Raw genomic sequence first — 15,468 nt, 5'->3', positions numbered from 1 at the left:
TTAAAGTATTTTATTACTTTCTATGTTAAATTTATTCACAGTGAAACATATCAGCATACAGTTTTGACCCACTGTAAACATCTCTTTTCAACACTTATTCTAACGCCAAACATTGTTATCGATATCATTCAGTTCATTTCATTTGCTGAGTTTGCTCGTTCGCAAAAAATAAAGAATTTTCGGAATTTAAAAATGGTAAGTAGATATTTAACAAAATGTTCCTTTTTTACAGCCCTATGTTTCCGCTAGTTTTCTGTCCTTCATAAAGAGGAAAATGCGCACGACAGTTCGCTGTGGGCGTGCACCTGGGGACGCGACACTGCGGCCTCAGATCCGGATGACGCCGGCATGGAGCCCGAGGAGGAGAACCCCTTTGATTTCGACAAGAAGGAGGCGCGCCCGAAGGATTTCTTAGTCACCGGCGGACTGGATGACTTGGTAAAGGTGTGGGACCTGCAGGAAGACAACACCCTAAAGTTGCGCCACAAACTAAAGGGACATGCCCTGGGAGTTGTTTCAGTGGCCGTCAGTTCCGATGGACAGAGTAAGCTAAAAGATTCTGTACTTGGGAGATAGAGAAATGGCCATCTATTGATGTTGCCGCCTTCCTTTTAGCCATTGCCAGTAGTTCTCTGGACTCCACGATGTGTTTGTGGGATGCCCGTTCGGGCCACAAGAAACACTTGCTAAACTTTGGGCCTGTTGATCTCTGGACGGTGCAATTTTCACCCTGCAACAAATATGTGATATCCGGATTGAACGACGGCAAAATCTCCATGTACAATGTGGAGACCGGAAGAGCAGAGCAGACATTAGATGCCCAAAACGGCAAATACACGCTTAGCATTGCCTACGTAAGCTTAACCTGGTAAATAACCCATTTTAAGAAACCTATAGCTATATTATTCTAGAGTCCCGATGGCAAGTACATTGCCAGTGGAGCCATCGATGGTATCATTACCATTTTCGATGTGGCCGCAGGCAAGGTAGTGCAAACATTGGAAGGACACGCCATGCCAGTGCGTAGCCTTTGCTTTTCTCCGAACTCGGAGCTGCTGCTTACTGCCTCGGATGATGGTCACATGAAGCTTTATGATGTGTAAGTGGCTTAACACCTATGACATTTTCATGCACTACTATCTATTTATCTATTCTATTTAGAACCCACTCGGACGTTGTGGGCACCCTATCTGGGCACGCCTCTTGGGTGCTGTGTGTGGCCTTCTCCGAGGACGGCAAACACTTTGCCAGCTCCTCCAGTGATAACAGCGTGAAAATATGGGACACCTCGGAACGCAAGTGCTTGCACACGTTCGCCGAGCACACAGATCAGGTGTGGGGTGTCCGTTATAGCCCCGGCAACGACAAGGTGGCCTCTGCTTCTGAGGACAAGTCCCTGAACATATACTACTGTCCTCCCAATGCCATTGTTTAATTTCGTACAATAGAGCGTAGATTTAAAACAAAGAACAAGAGTGATTTATTTACGGATTACCCTCCGAGCTCGATTTAACCCGCAGAAGGGGCTGCGTGGCTTGAGTTAGCATCGTGTCTTTGTACTTCTGGTCGGGTATATACATATTAAAGGTTTTAAAGTAGTGCAGTATGTTTTCTAAAAAGGGCGAATGTTAGTCTGATGTATTCTGAGAACATATTTTCTGTTAGGCTTACCAACTAGAGGCTCCTTGAGCTTGTATTCATTGGCTATCTTCTTGGCTGGCCAGGATTCCGGATCCAATTGGTGGTCATTGATGAACTTAAGCGCCTGGCGCAGTGTGCAATGACCGGGGCTAATGCGGTTGGGCTCCAGGTATCCGTACTCGAAATCATCCGGCGTTTGGCGTTCCAGGGGCAGTGGTCGGTGTTCCACTTTGTCCGCCGCCGCCTCAGCTGCCTGGCGCTCCTGCACTCGCTTGATCTAGGGAACATATAGCAGATTACAAATTAGTATTGGTCGAAATAGCCTTCTAAAGTATTAACCCACAAATCGATCCTGCGAGGTTACATAAACGTCTTTCAATCGCCCGTCCAAGCTGGAGTCTTTCATATTGAGCTTGTCCACGAACTTGGGATCCACTGCAATGGGGGAAATCAAGCATTACACTCGAAGGATGTTTAATTTTACTTACATTCCAAGGTGCGCTCCATGTCTCTCAAATTCGAGTCAAATTTGGGCGCCGGCGTGGGCTTCTCGCGCTCGAGGACGCGATGGGCACGATTCTCGACATTAAAGCGATTGGCCCGGCGGGCAACCATTGAAACCACCTGACCCATGCCAAAAATAAGTTAAGTTTTATTTATGTTGCTAATAATTCACGTGAAATCGAGAAAAACCAAAAGAATTATAAAAGCATTGCCAGCTGTTATTTGTTTTCGAATCAGCTGTTCGTCATGCTATCGATAAGTTATTCGGATTTGCAACAGCTGACTGGCCAATTACCGGGTAGTGTTGTTAACAATACACAGCTGTTGCTTGTAAACAAACGAAAAGTTCTCTTCAGTTTCACTTTGTAAAAAAACTTAAGAAATGCTGCCTCTGCGATGCAGTTGGTCCTGGTGCCGGGCCAACTATAGCACCAAGGCCAGAAAGGAACTGGTGACTCGCTACAGCGCCGAGTTCCCCGAGAAACTGCTCAACCGGAAGCGAAAGGTTCCCACGCACATGTACATTGCAAATTCGGAGGCTGCTGCAAGGATAAGCCAGTACCTGGAGCCCCATTTCCAGAGCTCCGGTTGCGATACCGTGATGGAACTCAATTCCGGTGCTGGGTACTTCACCCGGCATCTGTTGGACAGAGAATCCCAGTTTCGACGCATCATTCTGCTTGAGAGCATGGATCACTTTATGCCCAAAATCCAGGAGCTACACACGCTATATCCGGAACGCGTGAAGGTGCGCCAAGGAGACTTTGTGAACCTGTGGAAGTTGGTGTACATGGACAAAATGGACGGTGGCTCCAGGGTGGCGGATCTTCTGAGTGATGTGCCCCAGAAAGCGTTTACAGATGGTAAGCCCATGTTGTCTATTCAATATATCCTATAACCTATTTTTTTTCCTTAGATATCAACATGCTAGTCTTCGGCGCCGTGGGCTCCTACCCATTCTTCAAGCACTTGATCAACTCTCTCATATTTCAGACCAGCCTTTTCAACCTTGGACGCTGTGAGATGATCCTGGCCATGCCGCCACCCATATACATAGTAAATAAGCTTATTATCCCTGAAATATAACACGCTTATATTACTCATTTCCCTCCGTTAGCATCTCACCTGCAACAACGAGATTGGCTACCTCATTTACCGATCGACCAGCGTACTGTTCCAAATTCTGTTTGAGCACAAGTTCATTGCCAAGGTGCCGCGGGAGGATTTTCTACCTCAGCAGACGGCCTATAGCCCCACCAAGAGTAGCAAGTTGGGTAAGGTGCAGTCCATCAATCCGGAGTACTTATACTTGGTGAAATTCACTCCGCGCCGCAATCTTCATGAGCTGTGCCAGTCTCAGGATCTACCCGCTCTCTGGTTCTTCATTAAGCAGAACTATGTGAGCCGACGAAACAGAATAATACCCAATTTAGAGTAGGTAACACAATCAACCAAGGTTTTTTTTTATAAATTCAATTATTTGTGCAGAAAGTGGGTTCCCGGTTGTGGACCTCGGCTTATCATCAATCCGCAGTCCCCCGAGTCCGTGACACCCATCTATCCAGATGAATTGCCCAAGAAACTGCCACAGTACTCGTGCCGCAGTACTACAATGAGCACCAGAAACTACTATCCCGGCATCAACATCTACACACAGTTCGGAGATCTCCTGCCCAGTCAGATGCTGACGCTATTTAGTCAGTTTCGTCAGTGGCCGGAGTACGGCGAGAGCTCTTTCCTCGCCTCGCTGGAAAATGCGCTGCTCAAGCTGGAGACAGCCAATGACGAACAAAACCTAGAGGATGGCGTCACGTTGCCAGAAGAGGATGATGCCGAAGCAGATGAAATTATGGAAGAAGGAAGCCCTGAAACCGCCACCACTCCCGCCAAGAGGCGCAGGAAAGCCAGTTCCTAGTTGTACATAATATCCTTTCGCTTTTGCAGGAAAAATAAAGAATTGCTTTCATTTTGAGAAATGGTATGTAATCATATTATATCTGTTATAAACATGGAACAAATTCGTTATTCTTCACTGGGCTCTACACCACCAAACAGAACACAATACATTTAAGCACATAATTTGTAACGTAATGTTAAAATCCTTTAAGGACACTTTCCCTGAGCCATTAGGCGACTGCCGCGGGAGCACTTCTCGGCCAAATCGACGTAGTATTCCGGCGGAGCCTGCTCCGTGTCTGAAATACGCGTCTCCAGGTGAACGGACAGCTTCACACAGTCCACCATCAAGTTGGTGGGATTCACGCCAAGTACAAAGGAAGCCTCCTGGTAAGGGCACGGGTTTTCTTCCTTCTTGGTGTTTCCGAACTCATAGCATGTGTCGCGAATCATAAAGTGTCCGTCCCTGTTACATGGATTCCGGACGCACTTCGGGATGATCTCCTCCTTGTAGAGCACCAGAATCTGTCCAGCCTCACAGGGTCCCTGTCGGTAGGCCGGATAGCAGCCATCGGTCTCTGGGTAATACAGTGTGGCTGTCGAAGGGGAAGTACCCATACGCAGATTATTATGTCATCGCCATGGTAGCTCCATTATGACCGCTCACCTGGCGCGCAGTCGCAGACCCAGTCGTTCTGATTCTGCTGGTCCCCCGGATAAAGAAGCTGGTGCTTGGGGCATCGGGCTGGCGAATAAAGTGGCTTGCGACCCTGTGGATGAGGAGAAAGCGGAGAGGTGTGAGGCATGGATCTGATTGATTATTCCCAATGGGGCTTGCATACACTACCAAAACAGTCGCCTTATTTTGACATTCACTTTGAACACACAATTTAGAAGTTAAAAAGTTTGAAACTCTCAAAGTCTAGCAATCTGATAAAATAAATGCAGTTCTTAGTTTTAACGAAAAAAGTTTTTCAATAGCAAATCGCGTTCAACAGTATCCATATAATTAAAAGACTTTTATTATAATTACTTAACTGAAACTTTAAGCTAGTTTCAAAATCAGAGCAATCATGAAACGTTTTTGAACATTGGTCACTACACAAAATTCCTAATTGGACTCCAACGACTTCAACTTCTGATTAGGAAGGGTATTCGGCGAAAGATGTTGCCCAGTTCCGGCTGGGTTTTCTCTTCCAATTTGGCGTTTCTTATCACAAATGTGGATTGTGTCTGTCTGCAGCTTACCGCAAGGTTGGCCTTCTTCTTATCAATGTCTTGATCCTCAACAAAGGCGATTTGAGCGCGTGCCACTTTCCCAATAAGCGCAATAAGCGCGGCGATCAGCAAAAGTTGGGGATTGATCATTGTTCGCTTCATCACTTGTTCATGCGATGCTCACGGCAATTCAAACAAGAATGAGCCTGGCCAATCTTGACTTAATCTTAATCAATGGGAAACGAAGATCTTCGATAACGATAACGATCTTAGTTGGGCCCAGTTATGTTATGGTTTTACTTTATTTTCTCGCTAACAAATATTCCAATTGGAAGTTTAGTGCGAATAACCAGAAAAGCAAAACAAAGTGAAATCAAAACTTAGTCCAATAAGGGCCAGTTTCAATTGAGATTGCTCTCCCGATTACATCCGCTCTGGCTAGTGATGCTCAAAGATCAATGCTCAGCTATTTCTATCGATGAGTTAAAAAAAATAACTGTCTGATTATATTAATTTCCATAAGTGAAAGCCAAGAGAAAGGAATAAAATTAAAAAAAATATCTGCACACTTACGTCGGCTTTTGAAATACTGGATTAAAAACTCCTTGTTGAGTAATGCTTAGTTATATTGTCTTCTTATGTGATTTGGAATACCAAATTACTAAGTGTATCAGAAATTAAAATTTAAAATTGAATAATTTGTTATATAGAACGATAAACATTACGAGTCTATTTTTGCGCCCAACCACCGAACATTTTCAAAATTTTTCCATTATCAACACTGGTTATACAATTAACCAATCGCTAACTATCGAAAAGCTCCCATCTCTTATTTTCCTTTGTCAAAATAAAAACTAAATAAATATATATATAATTCACCTGCAAAACGAAGCTACAAAAAACACTGTACGGCTCAAATGGACGAAGAGGAGAACTCAGGTGGGTGTGGCAGCATCATAACACTCGCCAAATGTTCCCAATAACATATGTTCACCATATGAAACTGCGCAGAAATCAATTCTGTGCAATCACGAAATGAAGATGTGCAATTGGAGGACCAGTCACAGTCCCAGGGGCTCCAGGATCGCCAGGTTGACGCGATAGAGCAGGCTTGGAACGATGCAATGCCAGACGAGCCGTCACCGCCGGCAGAATATGCCTTCCAAGATCCACTGGCCATAGTTGGTGAGGGAGGAGATGCACCGGAGGCCATGGTAGAGGACGTTTTGCAGGATGACACAGCAAGCGAGGGCAGTCATCCCAGCAGTGACATGTCTCTGGAGAGTCCAGGAAGTGAAGGTTAGTCGGCTTACAATCATTGTGTTGCACATTCCCGCTTAACTTGCGTTTCCCTTTCAAGATGATTCCGATGTGCAGGGCCTGCCAAATTGGATGATTCCCCAGAACCGACTGCGCTCCGCCGTAGACATGATGGTCTCGCAAGCCCGCAATCGGGATGGCGGAATCGCTGCACTGCTCAGTGGGGACAACTTCCTACAGCGAGTGCGTAGCATGGTCTTTAGCCAGGAGCGACGACGCAGTCGCACAAGCGAGGAAACGAGCCAGGAGGCTGCCGAGGAGCCCGATGATCCACCGCCACAGCAGCCACCTCTACCACCAATCGACATTGGCTTTGACACCAATCTGCCAGCGGAGCATTCATACTTCGGCAATCATTTGAGTCGCGTGCCCGGAGTGGACTACTTGGAGGTGGGCAGCGTCCACCACATGCTCATCTTCTTACACCACCACATCCTCTTTCCCGGCGAGGTGCTTCCCTTCATGATCGACGGCCAAATGTTTGACGACGATATGCCCGGTCTAGACGGCCTGATCTTCGGCGTAAGCTTTCCGCGTTTGCAGCCGCCGGAGGACAACCCACACAAGTTGTATGGGGTCACGTGCCAGATCTACGAAAGGGGCGAAAGCGGCCGAGGGTTGGTGTTCTACAAATCACGAGCACTGCAGCGCATTGTTATCAACTGCGATGATATAAAAGGGTGAGTTTTGACTCTTCGGATCACCTTAAATTCTCCATGATTAATCCCAAATCTTTTCAGGTCACCGCAGTACATTGCTCGCAATCCAACCAACAAATGCTTCAGCAAAGTTAAAATATTACCCGAGTATTTCCTGCCCGAACCGCTCCAGTCTGTTGACATGGGCTCGATGGCCAGATTTCGGGATATCCCCTCGATGCGCGACAAGTATCGCAGGTTCCAGCTAAGCACCACCACCTGGCCATCTGATGCCTGCCAAGAGTACTCGTTTGCTTCAATTGTGGAGCGAGCACGCCAGAGGCTGGAGTCCCAAAAGATAGACACAATGCCAAAATGCCCCATTCAGTTGTCCTTCTGGTTGGTGCGTAACCTCCACCTGACCGAGAAGATGATGCGGCTTACCTTCCTCACCGACTCGGTTAACACTCGCCTCCAATTGATCAAAAGCACGTTCAAGGACGAGACACTCTTCTTCTGCCGATATTGCAATAGCAGCTTGGCCCTCTGCTCGGATCTCTTTGCCATGTCCAAACACGGTGTGCAGACGCAGTACTGCAATCCAGGTAAGCATAAGGAGGAGTCCAATGTCCTCTATTAGCAATGAATTCACTGAAACAGTAACTACTTTACAGAGGGCTACATCCACGAGACAAACACCGTGTACCGGGTGATATCCCATGCCATCGGCTACAGCGGCGAGCCGTCCACGAAGTTTAGCTGGTTCCCCGGCTATCAGTGGCACATCATTCTGTGCAAGTTCTGCGCCCAGCACGTCGGGTGGGAATTCAAGGCCGTGCTTCCCAACCTAACACCCAATGTGTTCTTCGGTTTGTCCGGCTCCAGCGTGCGGATTGGAAAAGCCAGCGAGTACTCGCCCTTCAATGGGACCACCTATGTGGTGCGGAATATGCTGCGGATGATCTCAAGCGATATGGAATGAGGCTGGCGCGTTGTGAAGCGATTTCTCAGATGTCAACTCTGCTGCTGGCGTCGTCAGGGGAATGATGGGGTCCATCAGGTGGGACCTGTTTAATTCGTTTCACAACTACTTTTAGCAAAAGCACACGGCGTTTAATGGCGTGGATGTACACCTAATTGATATTTACGATTCTTTGAAACTAAAGCTCCTCTGTAATAAGTTACTCTTAAATAATTGCGTTTAATATTATGGTTACAAATTTCAATCATTTAACAGTGCCGCAAATGAGGTGGACAGCTTCTAAAAAAGATAAAGCAGTTGTACATTTGCAATAGATAAAATAATAGGCAACATTACCGCCTTGCAGAAGGGACACTGGCCGAAGGAGACCTCCAGAAAGGTCTTGCCATCCATCAGAGTCTTAAACCACTCCTCCAAACAGGCGGCATGGCACTTTAGCACACACTTGGCATTGTCGCAGGAGACGAGGGGCACCTCGCCACCATCCAGACGATAGACAAAGCAAATGTTACAGCGCAGCTCCTCGTTGTCCTCTTCATCCAGCTTGGGGCCATCCGACCAGTCTGGCATGGGAAAGTAGCACAAGTCGAACATTCGCAGTAGGTTCTTGTGAATGTTCACTTCGGAGTCCCAGTTACTTAGACCATCGCTGAGAACGTGGCGCAGGCGGGCCACCTCTTCCGTGGGCCCAATGATCTTCAGCAACATGGATGCTATGCAGGCAAAGGGATCCGCGATGGTCAGCTTCAAGTAGACGCGATCCTTGAGAGGGAACAGCCGTGTTTTATGTTTGCTGCTGATGGGCGATGGTTGCAGCACATGACAAAGCTCGTCGATGTCCATGAAGTTGTCGTAGAAGGGACGCAGATCCTCCAGAAGCTTGCGGAAGAGGTTTAGGGCCTCCTCTAGGTTTCCAGCACTCTTGGTCAGCATTTCACCCAGCGATACGCAGTCGGGCAAACTGTGATCAAGCAAGAGAAGAGACGGGATCTTAAGCTCCAGATAATGCTGCTCGAAGTCGGTGAATTCGCAGAATCGTATCATGGAACAGGCCTCGTCCACTTGCAGGCAGTACTCGTTTGACTTGTACAAGGCCAGGATATCGGAGTATATGTTCCCCTCCCGACTTAGTTCCTTTGACACTGTTGGGGCTTCTTGGGCAGGAAGAATCTTTGGCAAATGATCCAGAAAATCCTCCAGCAGCCAATCGTCCTGTAACTTGAGATTAGCCGATGTGTATAGCTTGTACTCCAAGCTTTCCTGGACGTAGAGCTGGAAGCCATGTAGAGCTGGGTGGTGTGGCAGATAGAGCTTAAGGCGGCGCCAGGTATCCTTAATTATAAAATTATCATTAGTTTGGCGGGAAGAATTGAAATGCGGACAACTTACCTCACTGCCCAATACTCCTCTGATGATGCACGCTCCACTTGGCTGAAGTTCCGCTTCCAGACCAGGATACTTTTGACACAGAAGGCACTCTACATCTTCGTTACTTTCCATCATATTTGATTTTGGTCAGATTGCGCTTGAATGACTTTTGTTTACATTTTATGTTTTGAACGACCATAGTTAGCGATGTGCAGTCTTCGATGATACGAAGTCTTCAATCACGATCGATAGAAAATTAATCGGCGGCGTTATTTAAATTTGATTGCTCGACCAAACTTTAAATTATATGTTGATTAACCCTTTGAGGCAATATTCCGCCTTGTTTACATATTCACCCTTTGGCTGCTTTGTTTACTAGGTATAGCCGGCAACATTGTTGTTCAGCCTCTCCCTACTTATCAGCCAAATTTACGTTATTTACTGATTCGAATCGGCATTGTTTGCTCTTCGTCAGAGCGCAACACCTGCAGGCCACAGTGGTTTTCTTTTGTAACACCTGCGTGGCGGCCCCGTATCAATGGCAATAGCCACCGATTTTGATAAACTGCTCTCTCCAGGCGTTGGTCATCGTTCGAACACGGGGCTATTTAAGGTTCTCCACCAGCCCCAACGATTCCACTCACGATTGTCATCTGCGTGCGCGCGTACTCATTGTATATTTTATTCTTCAGAAGTAAGATAAAAAGAGTTTCCATCCAGAAAAATGCTGCGAATCGTTGTAACTTTGGCTCTCATTCTGGCCACAGTCAGTGCCACCAATGTCCAGCAGTGTAAGTAGCTAAAAAGTCTTTTATTTTGTTGGAAAAACATCAAATCATTTTAAATAGACCAATTTGTTAAAGTGGATTCAAGTTTCTAACGGAATTCCATGACGATGATTCACTTCGCAGACTTTGTCTCGAAAACTATTGCCAAAAATACGTTTGAGAGAAATTTAAAGTCCTAACGTGTATCTGTTGGCCAGGTTGATATGGCTTATCAACAAACAGCTAATCTCTTAGGAAAAAAACATAGCCTACTTTTGAGCTCACCTTTTGATTCTACGAGAACACGTTTCCTTTCAGGCAAAAATAAGCCGTTTCCACTGGATGTGAAAATTAAGGATTGCGAGGAGCCGCCGTGCGTTGTGTACAAAGGAACCATAGCAGTCATGGAGGTGCACTTCCTGGGCAGTAAGTTGGGCCATCTATACCTTTGTCCACTTGACTCTCATCCCGATCTCTTGCAGATAACAACAATATCAAGAGCATCACGGCCACCACAACGGCAAAGGTGTTGGGCATGAATCTGCCATATGTCCTGCCCGACGAAGTGTCCGACGTGTGCCGCAATCTTCTGTACGGTGCCATCTGTCCGATCGACAAGGACGAGGATGTCACGTATCAGTTCAACTTCTATGTGGAGCCCTCGTTCCCGGAAATCACGGCGGATGTCACGGTCACGTTGAACGATGCCCAGAACGAAGCGATCACCTGTTTCGTCGTGAGCTGTAAAATCCGGAAGGGAGCCACTGCAGCACAGATGGACGGATATCTGTTGGACTGGACGAACCCCCTTTAAGCCGACGATGTACGCAACTCCAGCCGTTTCGGCCGACTGAATATTTCCACTTGTTTGCCAAATAATAAACCACAAAACTCTTGCAATGATAAGACCATTTGTTTACCTTGGCTACGTCACGGATTCCAGTGTACCCAGTGCACAATCAGGCTACAGATTAACACGTTTCTGGGCCCCGCCGATTAGATATTCAAGCGTATTTATTTATATACAGTCATCTGTGACGTTGCTTTTTGCACCGAAAGTCCAGTAATTTATTTCCACTGATTCAGTGGCACAATTGGCTAATAAAATCGTCGTGATAATCATTTATTGACCGCCGTAGATCGCATTGACCATATGGCCAAAAGTTGGGCTCTCCTGCGTGATAAGGCGATTAACGTCTTGCTGGGTGCAACCGTACACTCGGAGAAAATCTGAGTTAAAAAAATATAACTATGATAGTGATTACCAAGAGATTAAATCATAATGAGAAGTGTTTCCAAAGAAGCCTATCATTTGCAAACTTGATTTATGGGCCTACTTTTGAAGACGTACTCTACTGAATTGCTGAAAAGCCATATAAATCATTGTATTAAATTTCAGTGCACTATATGAAAGTTTATTTCCAGATGCCAGATTAAATAGAATTTTAGTTAAAAAAAGGTGCGTTCCTATTCCTGTTAAACATGAAAGATAAAGAAAATATACTATTTTAGAAGATTTTTCTCATTTCCAAAATTTCATTTCCAGTTTTCAAACTTTAAAAACCTACTAAAAGGTGAGTAAATTGTTTACAGTGTCTACATACGTTGAAAATAAATCTGATAGTATAGTTAGGTTGCCGGGTTTTCAAAAATGGTCATTGATAACCGGGTACATTTCCCTCCATCTCCTTCTGATTGGACACGACCAGGTGTCCTAGGGTAATCAGGCGTAAGATTTGCGAATTAATATTTGATTCGATTATAGCTTTTCGCCCACTCGAGTTTTACACCTTGATGGCAGCGTGTGCAGATAGCGCCATTGTAAAATGCCAGACTACAAAGTGGGTTATCGCTTTACTCAGCGGCGAGCTGAGAGATCTACTTAGGGAAACAACCCTCATATGTGGGAGGTAAAGCTTTTAAAATTTTATTAAATATTCATGAGACATCGCTGGGGGAGCTGAGCGATGGATTTTGGAAAATAAAGAATGCTATATCACAGTAATTTAAACCAATTGATGAATTATGGTAACTAGGCCCAACTTCAGTTGAGATAGTCCAGCTCATAGACCGTATTGCCGCCGTTGGCCTTGACCACCTTAATATCGCACACGAAGCACGTGGCAATCTCATTGTCCTGATCCACCAGATAGATCTCGATCTTCACGCCAATCTCGGGATATTCGCCGATGGGAAAGGTGAACAAATAGGAGACATCCTCGGTGGGATACAGCGGGCAATAGGCGCCGTACTGGAGATTCGGGCACACGGCAGCCACATCCGCAGGCAGTTCATATGGCACCGTGATGATTCCGAGTGTGGTGGCCTTTACCAAGGTCGTCAGCTGGGTGATGTACTTGTCGACGGCGAAATCGATCTCGAACTTCTGGATACTTCCCTTCACAATCTGGCAGGGTGGAGTTACGCAGTTGTGGACACGCACCTCGAGCGGAAAGGGTTTACTTCCGGAACCTAATTATCATGGGATTATTGTGTTGTATTACGGGCACTGTGCAGTTTGTTTAGAAAATGTACTTACATTTCTTCACAGACGTCGCCGGATGCTCCTGCTGAGCCTCAGCCAGCGATACTAATAATCCTAGGGAGATCAGAACCAACACCTTGACTTCCATGTTTCTCAATGCGAATTGCTTTCGGCCAACGGTGCCCACATCGTTTTTATAGCCAGAACCGAGCTGTATCTCGGCTAATGCGATCGGATTTCTAATCGTGGTCGGTGCCTTCTTATTTTGGATGAATGCTATAGCACTCAAATTGGAAAACATTAAAAATTAGTTCCTACGAAATTTAACATTTGAATCAGTTTGGATCAAATTGTATCTAATCAAATGAAGATTTTCCCAATCAATTCACAGCATTACATCTGCAATCACTGGCCCCTGCGAATGGATCGGAAAATTATGAAAACGGTTTGCTGAATTTTATCACTTTATCGCCGAGTTCATGGGATCCGGGAGCACAAAGGCAGTGCCAAAATAAATCCCTGAGCACTCCGCAGGCAGGCCACTAAGCCCCTGATGGCAATGGCAAACCCACAGACATTTGTGCCTCGGCCAAAGCCACTGACAATGGAACTTCTGCGGGGCAGGAAAATGTGCGAGTATAAAGGAAACGGACGCAAGTAAGCTGGAAAAGATAACACCCCCACCACGACGCCATCCTACCTACCCGGAACTCAAATGTTGGCGAATTTTCCAAAGGTGAAAGAAGCGAGGGTCGCTCCAGCGGTTCTGTAGCTAAAACATTTATAATGTTTTGGAACTTTGTCTCTATTTCTCAATCCACGCTCGCCGATATTTTGCAACATTTCGCATCGGTTGGTGGTGACTTGCCATGTGGACAGCCGCAGCGCAGCATGAGATTTTCTCGAAATGCTTTTGAACTTGCCACCCTTCTCCCCGGCAAATGTATTTTTTTCTGTCGTTGCTCCTCACATGTAATTGTTGTGACATTATTTAATATGTCAAAGCAATGGAAAATCCGGCACGACAAAAAATATCCCCGACATATAGCCCGAAATGGATCTTAGGGAACCGCAATATTTGATTAGCATCAACCGGAGTCCTCAGTCCTGATACATTGATTCCGGGATTCTATTTTCGGTGGCATCTAATGCAATTATCTGGGCCGGAAAATCTGATACCCGAATACTTTTGCAGGCAAACATTTCCACTTGCCTCGACTTCCGTTTGCACTTTTGGGTAATCTCCATTTTTGCATATTCCCAAATGTATTTTACGGATGCTCAGCTTATCTTTGATGTGCCCTTTTATATCAATAATGTTTATGTGCGTGTGTGTGGGGGTTAAGACATTGATTATTGATTATTTCGAGACGAAAAGTAGGCAACACTTTTTGACTTGGCCACATGGGGTTCACTGAGCTTTCATTCTTGAATAGACTGGTTGGTTACTGGCTATCACTAGCCCCGCCCTGAAAAGCCCGCTGCCGCGGTAACTCAATTAATTTGTCAAATCAAGCCAGACATTAAATGCCAGCGCCAAAGCCAAACAATTTGTCACGCCAATCCTGTGGCCTTTCCCCCTGGCAACTCCCGTTGCCCGTCATCCGGATGTCTATTCTATTTCAATTTGATATTTGTTTGCACGTAATTCAATACCGAACGACAAACTGACAAACTGGCGCGGCCATTGTGTCTCAATTAGGCGGCAATTTGATTTTCGTGTTGTTAATTTTTCATTACATTTTTGGAGCTGCTGCCGTGTGCTGTCAATTAATAAAGGAATTTTCCCAAAAGGCCACTCACGCCCAATTGCCCATGAACCCGTGTCCTTTTTATCCCTCAACAGGTGCTGCCAATGGGGTCAACGCCAGTGCTGCCAATGTCACATAGTATTTCATTTTAAAATAATTCTAATACTTTAAATGTCACAGAACATTTGAATGTTTGTGTATGTACTTGAAATATGTTTATAATGCTTTATAGAACTATTTTTGGCATTGCTTTAAACAAAGTTATTTTTTCTCGAAATGAGGCTAATGGGCAGCATTGGTCAGAGCAACCCTAACGCAAAAGGGTGTAGCTCCAACTATCCAAGTGCATTCAGCTGAATTTCTTTAACAAGGAAAAATCTATGATTGCTTTTGGCCAACCAGGTGACCAACTGGCCTTGAGACAATTCCTCGCACTTTCCACTGGGAAAATTGTTGGGGGTGGCGACATGGCAGGTATTTCTCGCCCTGCTGCACCCTTTGATATGGCCGCACTGGCGGAGACTCATTTGCCAATGGCAATTTGCATATGCCGTCATGCAAAAAGTGTATTTTATTAAATTTTTCCAGCATGTCAAGCGCGGCCAGGGATGCTAATTAATTGCTCAGTCCCCGCTGAACAGACGGCCCTGCTCTTTTGGCACTGTAATTAAGTGAATGCGAAATTCATGTTCTCCGAAATCAGGAGGAACATGCGTTGCAACAAGTTCGGCTGTTGAGCTGTGTGGAGCTATGGAGCGATTTCCCCCCAAAGTGTTGGCATTTAGGAGCATGTCCTTGCCGCTCCTGCGTCCTTCCGCTCGCCTGGCAACGCAATTTCAGCTGAGAAATGTGCCCACTTCAAGCGAAAAGAAGTTTGCTTAATTTGCATAAATATGTG

The 15,468-nt window shown here is 45.7% G+C and overlaps 8 protein-coding genes across 9 annotated transcripts; 4 read left to right on the top strand and 4 right to left on the bottom strand.

The window, feature by feature from the left end:
• The first annotated feature begins 89 nt into the window (after positions 1 to 89).
• LOC117143222 (WD repeat-containing protein 61) lies at positions 90 to 1,470 on the top strand. Its single transcript, XM_033307771.1, has 5 exons — positions 90 to 195; positions 250 to 544; positions 616 to 854; positions 912 to 1,099; positions 1,162 to 1,470. The coding sequence occupies exons 1-5, from the start codon at positions 193 to 195 to the stop codon at positions 1,433 to 1,435; spliced, it is 999 nt and encodes a 332-aa protein (XP_033163662.1). The 5' UTR covers positions 90 to 192; the 3' UTR covers positions 1,436 to 1,470.
• On the bottom strand, positions 1,457 to 2,377 carry LOC117143224 (protein NDUFAF4 homolog). The gene is made up of 4 exons (XM_033307773.1): positions 2,130 to 2,377; positions 1,985 to 2,076; positions 1,672 to 1,918; positions 1,457 to 1,612 (listed from the first exon to the last, which is right to left on the bottom strand). The coding sequence occupies exons 1-4, from the start codon at positions 2,272 to 2,274 to the stop codon at positions 1,485 to 1,487; spliced, it is 612 nt and encodes a 203-aa protein (XP_033163664.1). The 5' UTR covers positions 2,275 to 2,377; the 3' UTR covers positions 1,457 to 1,484.
• A 150-nt stretch (positions 2,378 to 2,527) lies between these two features.
• LOC117143221 (dimethyladenosine transferase 2, mitochondrial) lies at positions 2,528 to 4,136 on the top strand. The gene is made up of 4 exons (XM_033307769.1): positions 2,528 to 3,008; positions 3,062 to 3,201; positions 3,263 to 3,579; positions 3,634 to 4,136. The coding sequence occupies exons 1-4, from the start codon at positions 2,528 to 2,530 to the stop codon at positions 4,058 to 4,060; spliced, it is 1,365 nt and encodes a 454-aa protein (XP_033163660.1). The 3' UTR covers positions 4,061 to 4,136.
• LOC117143223 lies at positions 4,107 to 5,652 on the bottom strand. The gene is made up of 3 exons (XM_033307772.1): positions 5,290 to 5,652; positions 4,709 to 4,811; positions 4,107 to 4,637 (listed from the first exon to the last, which is right to left on the bottom strand). The coding sequence occupies exons 1-3, from the start codon at positions 5,419 to 5,421 to the stop codon at positions 4,249 to 4,251; spliced, it is 624 nt and encodes a 207-aa protein (XP_033163663.1). The 5' UTR covers positions 5,422 to 5,652; the 3' UTR covers positions 4,107 to 4,248.
• Positions 5,653 to 6,073: 421 nt separating this feature from the next.
• On the top strand, positions 6,074 to 8,409 carry LOC117143974 (protein cereblon homolog). The gene is made up of 5 exons (XM_033308911.1): positions 6,074 to 6,198; positions 6,271 to 6,558; positions 6,620 to 7,259; positions 7,320 to 7,822; positions 7,892 to 8,409. Exons 1-5 carry the CDS (start codon positions 6,177 to 6,179, stop codon positions 8,197 to 8,199), a joined length of 1,761 nt encoding a protein of 586 aa, XP_033164802.1. The 5' UTR covers positions 6,074 to 6,176; the 3' UTR covers positions 8,200 to 8,409.
• On the bottom strand, positions 8,399 to 9,774 carry LOC117143975 (E3 ubiquitin-protein ligase FANCL). The gene is made up of 3 exons (XM_033308912.1): positions 9,589 to 9,774; positions 8,536 to 9,531; positions 8,399 to 8,478 (listed from the first exon to the last, which is right to left on the bottom strand). The coding sequence occupies exons 1-3, from the start codon at positions 9,700 to 9,702 to the stop codon at positions 8,440 to 8,442; spliced, it is 1,149 nt and encodes a 382-aa protein (XP_033164803.1). The 5' UTR covers positions 9,703 to 9,774; the 3' UTR covers positions 8,399 to 8,439.
• Positions 9,775 to 10,200: 426 nt separating this feature from the next.
• LOC117143976 (NPC intracellular cholesterol transporter 2 homolog a) lies at positions 10,201 to 11,240 on the top strand. The gene is made up of 3 exons (XM_033308913.1): positions 10,201 to 10,358; positions 10,653 to 10,760; positions 10,817 to 11,240. Exons 1-3 carry the CDS (start codon positions 10,292 to 10,294, stop codon positions 11,146 to 11,148), a joined length of 507 nt encoding a protein of 168 aa, XP_033164804.1. The 5' UTR covers positions 10,201 to 10,291; the 3' UTR covers positions 11,149 to 11,240.
• A 970-nt stretch (positions 11,241 to 12,210) lies between these two features.
• Positions 12,211 to 13,772, bottom strand: LOC117144043. 2 transcript variants are annotated; one of them, XM_033309012.1, is made up of 3 exons: positions 13,524 to 13,772; positions 12,874 to 13,133; positions 12,211 to 12,806 (listed from the first exon to the last, which is right to left on the bottom strand). In XM_033309012.1, exons 2-3 carry the CDS (start codon positions 13,118 to 13,120, stop codon positions 12,379 to 12,381), a joined length of 675 nt encoding a protein of 224 aa, XP_033164903.1. In that variant the 5' UTR covers positions 13,121 to 13,133; positions 13,524 to 13,772; the 3' UTR covers positions 12,211 to 12,378. The 2 variants fall into 2 exon arrangements, with proteins under 2 accessions (XP_033164903.1, XP_033164904.1); XM_033309013.1 differs by having other exon boundaries at positions 12,874 to 13,095.
• Between the last annotated feature and the right edge of the window lie 1,696 nt (positions 13,773 to 15,468).

Source organism: Drosophila mauritiana, chromosome 3R, assembly GCF_004382145.1.
Source record: "Drosophila mauritiana strain mau12 chromosome 3R, ASM438214v1, whole genome shotgun sequence".
In the NCBI taxonomy this organism is placed as follows: domain Eukaryota; kingdom Metazoa; phylum Arthropoda; class Insecta; order Diptera; family Drosophilidae; genus Drosophila; species Drosophila mauritiana.
This window is presented reverse-complemented; position numbering and strand designations above follow the sequence as displayed.

Excerpts from the sequence above, each read along its gene's own strand:
- LOC117143222 (XM_033307771.1), top strand. Across the intron at positions 855-911 it reads ACACGCTTAGCATTGCCTAC|AGTCCCGATGGCAAGTACAT; the intron begins GTAAGCTTAACC and ends ATATTATTCTAG. Across the intron at positions 1,100-1,161 it reads CACATGAAGCTTTATGATGT|AACCCACTCGGACGTTGTGG; the intron begins GTAAGTGGCTTA and ends TATTCTATTTAG.
- LOC117143224 (XM_033307773.1), bottom strand. The coding sequence starts at position 2,274 with ATGGGTCAGGTGGTTTCAATGGTTGCCCGCCGGGCCAATCGCTTTAAT. Across the intron at positions 1,919-1,984 it reads TAACCTCGCAGGATCGATTT|ATCAAGCGAGTGCAGGAGCG; the intron begins GTGGGTTAATAC and ends TATGTTCCCTAG. Across the intron at positions 1,613-1,671 it reads GCTCAAGGAGCCTCTAGTTG|AAAACATACTGCACTACTTT; the intron begins GTAAGCCTAACA and ends CGCCCTTTTTAG.
- LOC117143221 (XM_033307769.1), top strand. The coding sequence starts at position 2,528 with ATGCTGCCTCTGCGATGCAGTTGGTCCTGGTGCCGGGCCAACTATAGC. Across the intron at positions 3,009-3,061 it reads CCAGAAAGCGTTTACAGATG|ATATCAACATGCTAGTCTTC; the intron begins GTAAGCCCATGT and ends TTTTTTCCTTAG. Across the intron at positions 3,580-3,633 it reads AGAATAATACCCAATTTAGA|AAAGTGGGTTCCCGGTTGTG; the intron begins GTAGGTAACACA and ends TTATTTGTGCAG.
- LOC117143223 (XM_033307772.1), bottom strand. The coding sequence starts at position 5,421 with ATGAAGCGAACAATGATCAATCCCCAACTTTTGCTGATCGCCGCGCTT. Across the intron at positions 4,812-5,289 it reads AGAAGAAGGCCAACCTTGCG|GGTCGCAAGCCACTTTATTC; the intron begins GTAAGCTGCAGA and ends CCTCATCCACAG. Across the intron at positions 4,638-4,708 it reads GGTCTGCGACTGCGCGCCAG|CCACACTGTATTACCCAGAG; the intron begins GTGAGCGGTCAT and ends CCCCTTCGACAG.
- LOC117143974 (XM_033308911.1), top strand. The coding sequence starts at position 6,177 with ATGGACGAAGAGGAGAACTCAG. Across the intron at positions 7,260-7,319 it reads AACTGCGATGATATAAAAGG|GTCACCGCAGTACATTGCTC; the intron begins GTGAGTTTTGAC and ends AAATCTTTTCAG. Across the intron at positions 7,823-7,891 it reads GACGCAGTACTGCAATCCAG|AGGGCTACATCCACGAGACA; the intron begins GTAAGCATAAGG and ends ACTACTTTACAG.
- LOC117143975 (XM_033308912.1), bottom strand. The coding sequence starts at position 9,702 with ATGATGGAAAGTAACGAAGATGTAGAGTGCCTTCTGTGTCAAAAGTAT. Across the intron at positions 9,532-9,588 it reads GAGGAGTATTGGGCAGTGAG|GATACCTGGCGCCGCCTTAA; the intron begins GTAAGTTGTCCG and ends TTTATAATTAAG. Across the intron at positions 8,479-8,535 it reads AGTGTCCCTTCTGCAAGGCG|AAGCTGTCCACCTCATTTGC; the intron begins GTAATGTTGCCT and ends TATCTTTTTTAG.
- LOC117143976 (XM_033308913.1), top strand. The coding sequence starts at position 10,292 with ATGCTGCGAATCGTTGTAACTTTGGCTCTCATTCTGGCCACAGTCAGT. Across the intron at positions 10,359-10,652 it reads TGCCACCAATGTCCAGCAGT|GCAAAAATAAGCCGTTTCCA; the intron begins GTAAGTAGCTAA and ends GTTTCCTTTCAG. Across the intron at positions 10,761-10,816 it reads GGAGGTGCACTTCCTGGGCA|ATAACAACAATATCAAGAGC; the intron begins GTAAGTTGGGCC and ends GATCTCTTGCAG.
- LOC117144043 (XM_033309012.1), bottom strand. The coding sequence starts at position 13,120 with ATGTTTTCCAATTTGAGTGCTATAGCATTCATCCAAAATAAGAAGGCA. Across the intron at positions 12,807-12,873 it reads GGCGACGTCTGTGAAGAAAT|GTTCCGGAAGTAAACCCTTT; the intron begins GTAAGTACATTT and ends CATGATAATTAG.